Source organism: Littorina saxatilis, linkage group LG4, assembly GCF_037325665.1.
Source record: "Littorina saxatilis isolate snail1 linkage group LG4, US_GU_Lsax_2.0, whole genome shotgun sequence".
Lineage (NCBI taxonomy): Eukaryota > Metazoa > Mollusca > Gastropoda > Littorinimorpha > Littorinidae > Littorina > Littorina saxatilis.
In genome coordinates, this window is record NC_090248.1 from 66,594,256 (window position 1) to 66,610,969 (window position 16,714).

A 16,714-nucleotide genomic window follows, 5' to 3' on the forward strand; every position below is an offset into this window, starting at 1 on the left:
CTTCACCCCCTCTCTGATCTTATCCTGCGCTCACCAATCCTTCAGAGACTTTCACATGTTGTAAAACAGTTTCCTCTCAGATAAAAACTCGGTCATTGACCCCGAGTAAGAAGGTCAGTGTCTCGACAGGCAGCTGTGTTCAGATTGCAAGTAACGGTCATTGACCCAGGTCTCAAGGCCAACCCAGCTTTTACAATGCATCTGCCTTTGATCTGACCGCCCATCCAGAGCAAACGTATTCCCCCTAGCCCTCTGTATTTTTCCTTTGATGTGCCTGCTATGTACCACTGATTCAGTTTCTGGGAAATGTATATAATTATGTCATTGACTGCAGGGATACTCATTGAGACCGTTTTCCCAAATATGTTAACACCAGCTTTGCTGACCAACTTAGTACAAGTAGTGACAGTACTACTGCTGTCAATTATTTCCCTTCGACTAAGGAAGTAAAAAAAACCACCCAGATCCACTATATGTGATAAAGAAGAAAAGACAGACCTTCAACAATAGGACAAGGGATGCAACTCTGCTGAATCAAAAGCATAAAGATCACCTGTGAACAATTCTAGGATCAGGAAATCTGAACATCTGTTTGTTTTCATTAGGAAATAGAAATGAAATGTAATGCTTTTGATTATTTATGACTTAAAGGCCAACATCCAAAAGAATTTTTCTCCTGGAGCGACCTAAACTTGAACCCGTCGCTATTCTTGCATGTCTGTTTTCTTCGTGCTGCACGCAAAAATCGAGCGACTTCCTTGCCGCGTGGATTGACGAAGCTATTTTATTCTCGTGACTGAAAACACTGCAGTGCGTGCAGTTTTTGACGAGCCCCAGGAGCAGCGACTCATATGGTCTCGGCTCGAAAGCTGTCTGTGGAGGCTGCGTGCTATAATTAGCTGACCTGCTGCGCGAGCAGTCACTGCAGAGTTTTGAGATAACTTTGTAACACGTTTTATTTTATGCTCCTCAAGAATACAACTTTGGGCAACGTGCCACGTAAAACTACACGCAACAAGGATTCAGTAGGTACCAAACATGCCTTGGTCAGAAGTAGAATGTAAATGAATCTTTATAAAGAAGTACGTAGGCTACTTCAAACGACAGCCACAGCCACGGTTGGGTTCACGGCATCAAACCGATGCGACTCTCCGTCATATCATACACGTAATCTATCAAATAGATGACTAATAAACATGTAAACTACATGTATACGTCTATCGTCGGACATAAGAAAGGAGAGCTTCCCCCGGGCCTGTGCATGTGTTGTTCGTTGTGCGTGTGTAAATGTACACAACAAACTGACGACAAAACTGAGACAGACCTCTTTCGCTTCAGTCTTGCAGAATTTAAAGACGAATACAGGTAAATCGTGCATTTTACTAACTGTTTGGTAAAAGTATCAAACGTTTCTTTTTATAAATAAGTGGCAGGCTTACAGGAATACAAAGAGGCGCAAGTTGAAAGTAATGGATATATCTCTGGAAGATGCCATCAGTCCAAGTTGTCAAATGAAATCAAAGATGACAGAAACAGAAGTTTTCCATACAAATGTTGGTGTTTCAAAGGAAGTTGGCATTCTTTCAGATAATGATATCGACGAGGTGGCTGTTTGTTATGAAGTTTCAACAAGCCAACATTCAAATGATTTTAGTTCATCTACAGATTTTTTTAAATTCAGGACTTTATAACTGTCATTATGAACTTGGAATCATAGAGAGACCGTCTTTCCATTGTCATTCATGCCATAGATTTTTGTTTCAGAATCAATGTTTCACATGGTGTTCACAAGAGAGCATGCGAAGTTTCCGACAGTCTTTAGGATTTGTAAAAAAAAGGCCGTGTTTTGCTGTACATGCAAAAACTACCTGTCAAAAGGGAAAGTGCCTAACAGATTGCAACAACATTCCTATTTTAAGCTCAGCCACACGCCGACATGGAAGTTCAATGGTACTTTCAAACTTTTTCTTCTCTTCGTCGTATTTGATTTCTTTCTATTTCATAAGTCGAGTGCATATGATTTCGGCTCGTGTTCATCGTGAGATGGACTTAGTTTCTCAGTGTATTCTGTGGGTTCGACAGATTAACTAAATGTTGTAATTTCGCCTTACGCGACTTGTTCTCTCTCTGTTGGCAGCGTGTAATGCAGCTGGTTAGAAATTAGAGTATTATTTTGCAAAGTGTGTACCAAAAGTTTGTCATGAGCTGCTTTAGGTTTGGGGTGTGGGTTGGTTTGATATTTCCTCCTTGCAGATCAAATCTGTATTCATTTTTGATGTTGTGTCTTATTTTGTGAAAGGAAACATGCAGACTGACTGAACGCATATATATAATTATGTAACTCATAAACACATGGGTGTAGTTATGTTCAAGAACACACACACACACACACACACTCACACACACACACACACACACACACACACACACACACACACACACACACACACACACACACACACACACACAACTGTGTAGATGTATCGTACACCTGATATATTAAATTGAAGTTCACGAAGAAATCGTTTTATTTCTGTGTCATTCAACATCTATCAGACAAATTGAAACTGGTACAAATATTCAATAATGTTGCGATGTGGAAATGGACATGATATCGCAAAAGATAGACAACGGCAAGATCATTCAAGTATGTACATGCTTGTTGATGTCTACTTAGGCGATGCTCAGAACACTAGTTAGATCTTCCGAGATTAAACAAGTCGCGTAAGGCGAAAATACAATATTTAGTCAAGTAGCTGCCATTTTTCAGCAAGACCGTATACTCGTAGCATCGTCAGTCCACCGCTCATGGCAAAGGCAGTGAAATTGACAAGAAGAGCGGGGTAGTAGTTGCGCTAAGAAGGATAGCACGCTTTTCTGTACCTCTCTTTGTTTTAACTTTCTGAGCGTGTTTTTAATCCAAACATATCATATCTATATGTTTTTGGAATCAGGAACCGACAAGGAATAAGATGAAAGTGTTTATAAATTGATTTGGACAATTTAATTTTGATAATAATTTTTATATATTTAATTTTCAGAGCTTGTTTTTAATCCGAATATAACATATTTATATGTTTTAGGAATCAGCAAATGATGGAGAATAAGATAAACGTAAATTTGGATCGTTTTATAAATTTTTATTTTTTTTTACAATTTTCAGATTTTTAATGACCAAAGTCATTAATTAATTTTTAAGCCACCAAGCTGAAATGCAATACCGAACCCCGGGCTTCGTCGAAGATTACTTGACCAAAATTTCAACCAATTTGGTTGAAAAATGAGGGCGTGACAGTGCCGCCTCAACTTTCACGAAAAGCCGGATATGACGTCATCAAAGACATTTATCCAAAAAATGAAAAAAACGTTCGGGGATTTCATACCCAGGAACTCTCATGTCAAATTTCATAAAGATCGGTCCAGTAGTTTAGTCTGAATCGCTCTACACACACACACACACACACACACACACACACACAGACACACACACACGCACGCACGCACGCACATACACCACGACCCTCGTTTCGATTCCCCCTCGATGTTAAAATATTTAGTCAAAACTTGACTAAATATAAAAATGACGATGATCTGTAAAAAAAAAAAAAAAAACTTGACTAAATATAACCAGGACAAGGAAAGAAAGACAAAACGTATTTGAAAACAAATCATACTATACAGATTGACAAACTGAAACTTCGAACTCTGTTGATATTTCACGGGAGATGAGGTATGGTGCAAACGTATATAATTATACTGACTACATTTTGTTACGTACTCATCAACAACAACAAAAACCGATATAACCAAAGGCACACACACACACACACACACACACACACACACACACACACACACACACACACACACACACACACACACACACACACACACACACACACACACACACACACTTTGCTGGTTTGCTGATCAATGTCACAGGAAACGAATGAACAACAGAAAGCGTGATGAATTCCTGGCCAGAAATCAGTCACAAAGACCTGAAAGTCTGCTGAATGGAACTGGTAAATGTACACATTTGAACTGCTGTCAAAATTACTATGTAATACGATATTCGGGTTTTAAAATTGGTAGCAAATTACAACCAATAATGATGTTTTTTGCTTCGGCATTGAAGCAATGTTCACTATTTACTAACAAAATAATGACGAAATAAACACAAAACCAAATCAGTGAGGCAGAGGGGACAAAAAGCCGAGCGGGTGTGTGTGTGTGTGTGTGCGTGTGTGTGTGTGTGTGTGTGCTAGTGTGTGCCTGTGTGTGTGTGTGTGTGCCAGTATGTGTGTGTGTGTGTGTGTGCCAGTGTGTGTGTAGAGCGATTGAGACCAAACTACTGGACCGATCTGTCGAACCCACAGAATAAAACTGCACGCACTGCAGTGTTTTCAGTCACGAGAATAAAACAGCTTCGTCAATCCACGCGGCAAGGAAGTCGCGCAATTTTTGCGTGCAACACGAAGTAAACAGACATGCAAGAAGAGCGACGGGTTCAAGTTTAGGTCGCTCCAGGAGAAAAATTCTTTTGGATGTTGGCCTTTAAGCTGTTGTAAATTTGGCTGGTATGCAACTTTTACAGTAATATTAATAACACAGACATAAAGAAAAAGAAACAAAACAAGAAAGCAACTTAGAAAATGTTTTGTTTGTAGTCAGCTTTTTATACTTGGTTTTATACCCAAAAAAAAATAATTTAAATTTAAAAAAATGCTGATTTACTCTTTTGTAGTGTGTGTTTATGTGGTAAGTAAAGTTCCATAGTAAATTACTTTGTAAATTGTGTGGTAGGGGTACATAAAGGGGGTAACTTTTAGTGAGGTTTAGTGTGTGATTGTGTGACAGGGTGTGAATGTGGTTTTGATTTCTTGTTTCTTTGTGGCGGCTTTTATTTTAAATTCTTTATTAAAACAAGGTTAATTATCATTATATTAAAACATAGCATTTTAGTCATCAAGTTTTCTGTGTGTTTGTGGTAGTTATTAGTAGTGCAAATCCACATGTATGCATTATAAGTATGAAGGTACGTCTTTTGTGTATGTGGTTAGCAAGCGACGAGCCGCTGGGGCGGTTGTAAGAAATCCCGGCAAGTTGGGGGCCGGTTGGGATTTGGGGGGGCCGGTTCAATTTTTGACTTACCGGCCCCCCTGGCCGGTAGCAAAAAAAGTTAAGGTACACCCCTGAGAATGGTCTTTGTTCGTTTTATCCTAGTAGTTAAAGTACTCTGTTCATCACGACATGGGTTTCCTTTAGGTACCCAGCATGTGTCAATGATTTCAAAAAGATCCGTCGCAACTGGTGACAGTGCTATAAACGACGCAAAAATAACAATGACACCCCACAAAATGTTTTGACGGTCAGGTCGCGGACCGGTGATTTCCCACACAAACTCTTCAAAGATGCAGGATTTCGCGCCGGTATGCACTGAAAGATGCTAGTTCTTCACTGCTGGGATGACATAACAACAAAGTCTTATCTTCAGAGAAACGTGCACTAACTAAAATCATATTGCTAGTTTTCAAACAGGACATAACCGGCTGAAGATGACATTTTCCTGCCGATACAGTTATTTCTGGTTGAACGACCCGCGGTGACCGACTGACGAACTGGAACCTTCTTTTCGACCTGACAGGTGTTAGTCTCGCCAAGACAGCTCATTATGACAAAAGGAACACACTTGGGTCCTACCAGAAGCACTGCCAAAACAGAGATAGAAAAAAACCCAATGTTTGAGTTTGCCGAAGCTAAATTCATTCTCTGTTTATAAAATGAATCTCATTATCATCATTCTGTTTGTGCCACTTTAAAGAGCGGTAGGTCAAATTACCAGTGAAAATATTTCCCTTTGCTAATAAATAACCTGCCTTGAGTCTTCCATTCTACCACTACCAGAGGCACAGAAGCTCTACGACGCGTTCAATTTATGCATTGCATTTTTATTGTGAAATAATATGCCATGACCTCTGATCTTCAAACACAATAAAGCAAGCAAAGAAAACCAGTGAGTTTCACCGATCGAGGAATATGACAACAATCCTCTTGCAAACTTTGCGTTTTTAACTCGTTCTACCACTTCGTGCGGCCAAAGTTCTTTCCAAGAAAGCTTTGTAAAACTCAAAGTTTATGTGACAGAACTGCCTTAAAAACCAGACGACGGCACTCGGGGGTTAAAGTATTCCAGACTTTCAAGGCACATGCAGTAAGAAAGATAGTGTTGTTCGTATTTTCGTTTTAAAATGTTGAAGTTTTCGTTCTGGTCAAGGCCAGCTAACAAGTCTTATTCTAAGCCCTCGTTCGAGTGACTGATGACATGTACCATCCATCATGTCAACCGCCACAGATCAATACAGCTTATACATGGGGTACGCACATCCTTCCATTTGGAAACATACAACAAAAACCCAGTTTAAGCAAACTAGGTCTCGAGACGACAAAGAGTCTTAATTAATCTTAAAATGGGCTGAAATTGAGACTTAATAATAATAATAATAATAACATATGGGAGATTTATAGAGCGCTTGACGTTCTCTAAGCGCTTTACAATGAAAAACTGAACCCCAATAGCATCAATAATTATGGAGAAAAAAATCTTAAAATAGGAAAAAGTTTTAAAATGAGGAATCAGAAAGCAAGGAAGGTAAGTTTATAGAACTTTTAATTATACACAAAACGAAACATTCAGAGGAACCTCGACTGAACTTTAAAGTGAACGAACAAGATATACAACAGGCAAATAATAATGAAGAATAGATGAACACTTAAGTTTTGGTTGTTGGGTTGGCTCCCTCGAACTCAAAAATGGCTAGTACAAAATATGTAACATTTGTCTTAGGATTAGTGAGCTTTACGTCAAAATCCCTAGCAAGCGGTCAGACCTTTGAACGATTTTTTTCTCAGAATATCACAATCACTCTTTATGTAGGTTTCCATTTTAGCACTTCTGCAAGCAAGAGCTTTACTCAATCTTTGACACGTACGGGTACCCGAGAACAGTCATGAAAAAAACTGAACAGAAATAAGATTAAAACTGGGGTTCTGCTAGTGGCACTACATTTTTTCTAACAGAGTTGCACTCTCATTGGACACATTGACGGATGTTGTCAAACGAGCACTAAACACTAACACCTTGAAGAATCTGCTAGACAAAGAAAAACAGATGATCGAGTCACTCTATTTGTATGATGATTGATATATATACTGAAAAAGCGATTTTGAGCATGCTAAATATGACTGACCTACAACAAATCTCAAAAGGACGTTTAAAAAGCCGCGAGGTTTATGGAAAACGTTTTCCAGTCACTACTACTACTAATTTATAGACACTGAAAACAACAGCCACACGTACCCATTATTCTGGCGAGCACCCCTTTGTTCAGCAACAGCGCAGTGGTGATGACGACGACTCCAAGCCAGCCAACACCTGCCATTGTGGCGCCTTGTTGTCCAATCCAACCAGGTGATTGACTCAACAAAAAGCCCCACGGGGATGACACACTCCTGGTACAATCCAAGCGAACACGAGTTCTGTCACCAGACACAAGTGTCTCTTTTGAGTTGTGTTGTTGTTGTTGTTGTTGAGGTTTATTGCGGGTGTTCGTTTTACAAACGAGGATTGTATAAATGATGAAACTCTTCCTGTCCTTGGTGTGTGGTATTATCCTTGTCCTCCAGATGTGTTCAGTAAACTACACTTTTCACGAATACATCTTTTTCAAAGCCAAACAAAGTTTTCTTTGTTGTATCTTAAAAACACACAAAGGATCAATTCGATTAACTCCACTCAGCTCTCTGAAGTCCTGCTTCTTTCCAATCAACTGGCATTTACAAATTGTTATTCAATGCTTTGTCATATTCGGGTTATGGCATCAGTTCCTGGATTAAATATTCCTTCTCGCTCGTTGTTTTGGTTGTGGAAACCTTCTATCAAGGAGGTCAATGTTCTTGTTTTGCTCAGTGATTTTCACGCTATGACATTAGCTGCTGTAATAAATGTTCATGTTCAAGTCTCGAGCTTTACAACTTCTGCTCGTAGTTCTAGCTTTCCTCAAGAAAGTGTGTTCGTGTTCATGATTATTCTCTTCTCTTCCGGTCGGAATGCAAGAATCCTTTTGTTCTTGTCAAGGTAGGTAACCTCCCGTGCCCTTGGCAAGTCCGATGCGTGACGAAACTAGGCATGCAGTGACACGCACGACAGAACTTGTCTCTTGTTTCTGTCGTTACCCGTGACAATGGCTCATCTGTTACAACCCTCTGCACATTTGTCGTGAGTTTGTGAAACACTCGTACAAAGAGTTGTGTCTGTTTTTGTCAACGTTGAGGTCTCTTTCTTGGAGACACAAACGTTCGTAGTCAGTTACACTCTCGTAGATGTTGACTTGTTTAAACTTTAGTTCAGAGCTGAGGTCACCAATCGGCTTGCTGAGTTGTGGTGCCCTGTGTTGGTCAAGACAACATATTTCGTCAGCCCCCGCTTGATGTTTTCACGACCTGTTGGAAAGAAAACAATTCATGTTTAGCCACAAAACACGATTGATTACTAGTTTAAACATGAATCCATGCAGTCTCAATTCAGACCAAGGTAGCTTCGCGCCGCTGAAAGGACATTGACTCTAGTTTTAAAGGTTACATGCACCATCAACTCAGCGATAACATCCGTCCACAAAAGGGGGATCGAACTGAGGGACCTTTGTGGTGCTTGACAGAAAACAAGAACTCTCATTTAAATTCAGCCATACATAGATGATACACGACTCTCTCAGTCTATAAATAATTATGGAATTTTAAATTCGAATAATTAGAGTAAAAACTTAGATGGACTACAGAGAAAAAACAAACGTACATGATCAATTCACTGCCGCGGGTTTTCAAAACCCCACGAAACGTTGGGTATTAACTACCGGAGCTTTCAACACATGAGACAAGTGCGGAAATATATTCCAAACAGTCCGATTACCATAATGTCTTTCTTTGCGGACATAAATGGATGATGTGACTGCGCCCTAGTTTTAAAATATTTGAACAGGTAAGATATGACCGACTGATGAGGTAAGCTCTTGCGTTACGCCTTACCTCAGCAATAGTCTCACTGATATCCAAAACACTATTGGTGAGCGCATACGTATCATGTTCTCTCTCTTTCCACTGAATACTTCTCACTTTACATCCAAGGAAACCTTTGGGGTTAAAATCAAGGGTCTGCCAAACCCGGCAAATCCAGTAGGCAGCCCAGAGATCCCTAGGTACTTATCACACAGATGGTACTTTTCGGCTATATGTTAGAACAACTTCTTTGAATGTGTGATTTTATAGAGTTTTTTTGGGGGGAAACTGAAAGGTAGCCTCGTCAGGGAACAACTATTCAAACCCATATCCTCATCATCTTGTTTCTCGATTGAGAATAATCATGTATATATGACTATTATTCATTTCCCTTGTTGGGGTGTACTTGTATGTACTGGTGGTTGATTAACCAGATATCCTCTCAGTGATTGAGGCTTATATGAGGCTCCGTGATTATACTGAATGTCACTGTTCCTTTAACTGAGACTGATGTTAGCAGTGACATAAGTCCTCTGCGAGTGAACATCTTTCTGCGATTCCGTGATCATTAACCCAAATAGTTATGCAGTCAAACCTGAGTGTGTTTATCTTATCCCATGTCGCAACTTGGTTTTTGTACAACTTCTCCTAACCACTGAGTGATATATAACTAAATGTCCTACACATTTTGTGTAATATCGATACAACCTCAGGCGAGATGGTTAACTGGGGCAGACCGTGGCGAAACACAAACTACACAGCGTTTTCAATCAATTGGTGTAGACACAGACTGCAATAACTTTTCTGCCACGTTGGCTGATTTTGTGTGTGGACATAAATAATTACATCAGCATGTAACGCACTATTAGTTCAAGGCAATATCAAACTTGTAGGCTATTCTTTCTGGGTCATGTTGATTATCATTACAAACAAATCACATCAAGACTCGCGTTAGCATTGGATGAACACTGAACCCACGCAACGATACCAAAAACCGAATCTAAAACGTAACCGGTCGTGATTTTTATAGTCCAGAATTTGAGAATAAATGTGACAAGTCCTATACTTAGATATGCTACGTTGTGTCACAGCACGGACAGATCTCTATGCACATAGAGGTCCGTGGTCACAGTGACCGTACTATAGGCGCTTCATAATCCGGTGTCAGCCGGCAAGAAATCGAGAAGAACAGCTCATTCATTGCGGATTAAAAAACAAGTCGCGTAAGGCGAAAATACAATATTTAGTCAAGTAGCTGTCGAACTCACAGAATGAAACTGAACGCAGCAAGACCGTATACTCGTAGCATCGTCACTCCACCGCCCGTGGCAAAGGCAGTGCCCGTGGAATTGACAAGAAGAGCGGGTATATTCGTTGCGCTGAGAAGGATAGCACGCTTTTCTGTACCTCTCTTCGTTTTAACTTTCTGAGCGTGTTTTTAATCCAAACATATCATATCTATATATTTTTGGAATCAGGAACCGACAAGGAATAAGATGAAAGTGTTTTTAAATTGATTTCGAAAAAAAAATTTTGATAATAATTTTTATATATTTAATTTTCAGAGCTTGTTTTTAATCCGAATATAACATATTTATATGTTTTTGGAATCAGCAAATGATGGAGAATAAGATAAACGTAAATTTGGATCGTTTTATAAATTTTTATTTTTGTTTACAATTTTCAGATTTTTAATGACCAAAGTCATTAATTAATTTTTAAGCCACCACGCTGAAATGCAATACCGAACCCCGGGCTTCGTCGAAGATTACTTGACCAAAATTTCAACCAATTTGGTTGAAAAATGAGGGCGTGACAGTGCCGCCTCAACTTTCACGAAAAGCCGGATATGACGTCATCAAAGACATTTATCAAACAAATGAAAAAAACGTATGGGGATTTCATACCCAGGAACTCTCATGTCAAATTTCATAAAGATCGGTCCAGTAGTTTAGTCTGAATCGCTCTACACACACACACACACACACACACACGCACATACACCACGACCCTCGTTTCGATTCCCCCTCGATGTTAAAATATTTAGTCAAAACTTGACTAAATATAAACAAGTCGCGTAAGGCGAAAATACAATATTTAGTCAAGTAGCTGTCGAACTCACAGAATGAAACTGAACGCAATGCCATTTTTCAGCAAGACCGTATACTCGTAGCATCGTCAGTCCACCGCTCATGGCAAAGGCAGTGAAATTGACAAGAAGAGCGGGGTAGTAGTTGCGCTAAGAAGGATAGCACGCTTTTCTGTACCTCTCTTTGTTTTAACTTTCTGAGCGTGTTTTTAATCCAAACATATCATATCTATATGTTTTTGGAATCAGGAACCGACAAGGAATAAGATGAAAGTGTTTTTAAATTGATTTGGACAATTTAATTTTGATAATAATTTTTATATATTTAATTTTCAGAGCTTGTTTTTAATCCGAATATAACATATTTATATGTTTTTGGAATCAGCAAATGATGGAGAATAAGATAAACGTAAATTTGGATCGTTTTATAAATTTGTATGTTTTTTTTACAATTTTCAGATTTTTAATGACCAAAGTCATTAATTAATTTTTAAGCCACCAAGCTGAAATGCAATACCGAAGTCCGGGCTTCGTCGAAGATTACTTGACCAAAATTTCAACCAATTTGGTTGAAAAATGAGGGCGTGACAGTGCCGCCTCAACTTTCACAAAAAGCCGGATATGACGTCATCAAAGACATTTATCAAAAAAATGAAAAAAACGTTCGGGGATTTCATACCCAGGAACTCTCATGTCAAATTTCATAAAGATCGGTCCAGTAGTTTAGTCTGAATCGCTCTACACACACACACACACAGACAGACAGACAGACACACGCACATACACCACGACCCTCGTTTCGATTCCCCCTCGATGTTAAAATATTTAGTCAAAACTTGACTAAATATAAAAACGGTCACCTTATGACAGTCAGTCAAGCTAAACATAGTAACACATTAAAATCTTTGTTTTGATACAGGAACACCAGTGAAAATGCATTATCATGGGGTGGAATTGACCCGGGTGGCCATATCAGTTCCGGTATTTTCGAGTTTCAGCTTGCAAAACGCCGCAAGATTCCAACTCATCCCAGGATGTTACTTACAGTTCTTATGTAATTGTAAGCTAGACTCCCTACTTGAACAAAATCAGCGCTCAGAAATGATTGAAAATGGAAAAAGAGATGTGCCTTTTCATTTGCAATGAATAATGAAGAACGAATACAAAATGTTGACCAAGGACATGCAGTGCAAATATTCACAACCCTTTCACTGTTTCAGTGAGACCATGGCGAAAGGATGGGAAGACACTTTTTATTTTTTCCCAGCCCTCTCGGTGGTTACACCGAACATCTTTTGATCAACGAAACGGCGGTAAACAGTCTCTCTCAGCCTCAGCCTTTCTTGTTTTGTTTGTGGTGTTTGCAAGGTCAGGTCAGATTAATCTGTGCTAATATAATTATATGTGCAAGCGCGTGCAAGTTGCAGAGCGAAAAAGACATGCGGTGCAGAATACATTATATTTATAGTGATCATAGACTGTGAAAAAAACCCAACATTGTATGACACTACTACCGTATTTATGGGTTCTCTCTCTCTCTCTCAATCATTAGAAATGCAAAAGCATAGACATGTAAGCAAGACCACCCCCCCTCCTGTTTTAAATCTAATTCGTCTTCACTTTCAATAAGAAAAAAAGAAACAACTAAGGGGCGAAGCAAAAAAGCTAATGGCCTTTTTGATTCGAGCTGACGTAAAAACACTTCCACAGTCGTCGACACGATAATGAGTTATTTTCCCTAGATGATTTACGTGTTTTGTTGTGTTTTGTTGTGGTTCTTACTCTGTTGGTTTTGTCTGTTTGTTTAGTTTTTCTTTTAATTTTGTGAGGTAGAGCTCTAGTTGATGAAGATGTGGTTTCTTTTTGTTAGTGTGTTATGTTTTTCTTTTGGTGTTTAATTAAATACACTGTTTGCTGTGCCTGCGTGCACTCTCATTGTGCGTGTGACTTCATTGTGTATTTGTGTTTGCTTAAATGCCCTATGGGCCTAAAGCCGAAATAAAACCTTGAAACCTTGATAACGAATTCTTGTTTTTATCACGAGTGCGCTGTGTTCTGGCCCAACGTATTGTCCTCGTCACGCAGAGAAATCACACCAATAAACAGTGATCGCCATGACCCTTCATCAAAACCGATATTTCTTTACGAGGACGAATCCTGACTCTTACAGAAACCCCGTCATTCGGTGACGCCATCTACAAGTCTAAAACACAGTGACTGCAAAAAGAAACCGGAAAACAGTGACGTGCATCACACTTGTAAAAAAGAAACCGATCAAACAAAATATTTGCCCATTCGTTTTTTGTATCTTAACACAATTAAACGGCGACATTATTAAAATGTCTGGTTATCGTGACACCTGTAAAATAATATTGTTCCCGGATACGATTAAACGCGTTGAGTTCAAACCCAACAAATGTTTTTGTTTTGTCATTCCAACGCCACGTGAAACATTATAGCGGTGTAGTCAGTGTATGTTCATACCTGTGGTGGTGGTGGTGACAGGTGAGAGAATGACTCACAAGTACAATGTAATGCAATCGATCACGATCGTAGGCTATAGATGTAATTATATAGGGGAACGGCTCCTAATATGGACCGGCTCCTAATATGGACCACCTCCAGTTCTGACAAACTAGCGGCGCTAGAGCGTTCAAAACAATTTCATTCGCTGTATTCACCCTCTCTGGATAACTTGCACATGTCAAAACAGTTGCAGAAACACAAACTTCAAAACTGTTAGACTTTTTCTCTTTTTTTTCACTTTTGGCAGCGTTCACTCTAAATTTGCCGCCTAAAACGGACTCGTTTCTGTCCACAGCCAAAGCTTTTATCACACAAAACGTGCTGCATATGACAGCTAAGACTGTATTTGTTGCATTTTAGCAGTGTTGACCCCGAGTTTCTACTGCACAAAAAAAATAATAGCAAAATCTTAAAAGTATGCGTGAGTCCCCTAATATGGACCACCTTCAACAAATCGAAGAAAATAAAAGCTAAAGGCAATTTTCATTCATTCATTAAGAAGGTTGCTGAAAATAACCTATAACTAGCCCTCGAGATATAAAAAATATATAACAAATAGTCTTCTTTTCGTGGAAGTTGATAATTTCACTTATTTTCACTATGTTTTTGATAAGCTTCTTTTGTTTCCTGATGTGCTTCAAATAATGCTCTCATCAACCCAAAGCAGGTAAATCTAAAGCATATTTTAATTAGTCTGACTTGCACACTAAGTTGTATCATGTTATTTTGAAGTATAGGGGGCTTTTTACAGCGATTCGTGAAGGCCTCTCCACTGGTCCATATCAGGCGCCCAGGCTCCTAATATGGACCATTTGTGATTTTTCCTGTATTTAATTTTTGCTGAATGTCTATCAAAGCTATTTTACTCTAATTAGGCCTAACGTTTAACCTAAGAGAGAAGGACTACCAAACACAAAATGAAACTTCTTCGCAAGAAAACAAGCTAGTTATCAGCATGAAACAAAAAGCGGTCCATATTAGGAGTCCTTCCCCTATCTCATTGCTGTGTAACAACGTGGCGTGAGCGATTGAAAGTTTGAAAAACTACTTAAACGGCATGTGATTACACGACAAGCAGACTACCCCCCCCCCCCACACACACACACACCAAAAAAAGAAGTCAAAGGACAGAAAAAGTGTTACGTGGGTGGGGAGGAGCAGGAAAAAGACAACCCCAGGACATGTAAAAGAATGATAATTCATTTCACTAGGTTGCTCCACCGGGAAAATCGTGGTCTCCCTTTCGTTAATAACTGAGCCAGACCTCACTTTAACACGATCTGGCATGCCGGCTACTAAACTGGTTCCGTGTGTTACAATGCCATCACTCGGAATGTACACGAAACAGAATTTATTTAATTGAACACAGCATTTTTTTTCATTACCCCGCACAAAGCAATTCCAAAACACCAGACAGGCACGTATCATTTTTTAGTCTTCCTTCCAAGGACCTGTAGGTCTACTAGGGACGTGCCCTTCATGCAAACCAACCCTTAAAAAGCACAGGGTGCAAAGGTCAAAGAAAGAGTGTCAGGGACGAAGAGAGAGAAAGTTCGGGGGGGGGGGGGGGGGGGGGAGGGGTAGTGTGATTAAGACCAATGTCACACGAAGGTAACAGTTTCTTTACAAAGTATAAACATTGCGATATTGCTTTCTAATTTTGTTGTTTGTTCACCTCGATTCAAACAAAATGTTGCTTCTATGAAGTGTGAGAAGCAAGTTATATTATAACTTACAAGCCATAATATAAGGAACAAACACGACGTTAAACATCGACCCAGACCTGTATCTAAATATAGCTCCCTGACATAGGTAACAGTTTTTGAACTATACATCTATTTTAAGATCTTCTTCTTCTTCTTCTTCTTAGGGATAGGTAGCCAACATCAGCATGGTGATGAATTACTGATCGCTGCACTTCGTCCATTCATTATTTATCCCCTCTGAAATCGGAGAAACAAGCTGCCTTAAAGTTAGGTAAAGCTTTAGGTGATTTACTAGAAACCTAAACAATGCGGTCAGAAGGAAATTCAATACATTTGAAACCCATTGAGTGACAAGGTAATTTTAGCAACTGCCTCGGCCCCTGGCGCGGCCCGCTACGCCTAAACACGGAAGCGGTGACGGCGATTGTCGCCGTCAACTGAACTTTCTACTTCTCTTTTCTACACGCCTGCATACCTGGCCAGTGACATGTAACCAAACAGGTAGGGAAGGTATTCGGCACAAAATATCAGGTGAAGATTTAGTCGCCTGTTTCTTCTCTTCGACTGACATCGATTTCAAAACCGCCAAACTTGTAGTACTGACACTGATGCACATCACTAAACAACAGACACAACTGAGGAAAACGAACCTGAACTTGTCTTACACACCGCGCCACCTCCACTCCCTCTCACACACACACTCGTCAGTTACGGTGTTACGTCGTGTAATTCAACAACGTTGACAGACGACACACATTCCGACTCGATCACCCCTTCGAAACCACACACAAAAACTTGGAAGTGATCGAAAACAAAGCTGAGCTTACCTGTTCAAAATGGAGGACAGTTCAGAACTGCGACCGTTAAAATCGTTATCGGCCACCCGTCTCTCGATGTCGAATGACACAGATAATACCATTCAAGACTCACACACGGCGTTTGCCTGGCTTGACATCAACAACATTGTGTCGCCGCGCCGCCTAGCGGGCAGGTGAGGGAACGACACGGTTACTCAAGGGACGTAATAAACTTCGCGCAGCCGGGACTTGGGTAAAAGGAAAAGAGCCAGGTATGGTAAACACTGTTTGTTGTTTTTTTAAAGCGAAGAAATAGTTCGTTTCTTGTTAAGTTTATTTGACAGATTACAGAGAATTTAAAGAGTAACAAATCCATAATTAAATGTCGATTGCTCACTTTGCAAATTGTTACTACACCGCCGATGAAACACTGACTGCGAACTAAATTGCAAACCAACAAACAAAACTGCACTACTTCAATCATGTACATAATGAGCGGCAGAGACCCAGCGTTTCCGCAATCTTTTTACATTTAGTCAAGT

The 16,714-nt window shown here is 39.7% G+C and overlaps 1 protein-coding gene across 1 annotated transcript in view; it reads right to left on the minus strand.

The window, feature by feature from the left end:
• LOC138965422 (uncharacterized) overlaps positions 1-16,356 on the minus strand; it is a 45,586-nt gene extending 29,230 nt beyond the window's left edge. Inside the window, exons 1-2 of the mRNA XM_070337579.1 lie at positions 16,203-16,356; positions 7,361-8,502 (exon numbers count right to left, since the gene is read on the minus strand). Of these exons, the coding sequence (XP_070193680.1) occupies positions 7,361-7,442 (82 nt within the window). The 5' untranslated portion in view covers positions 7,443-8,502; positions 16,203-16,356. The remainder of the gene's footprint in view (positions 1-7,360; positions 8,503-16,202) is intronic.
• Between the last annotated feature and the right edge of the window lie 358 nt (positions 16,357-16,714).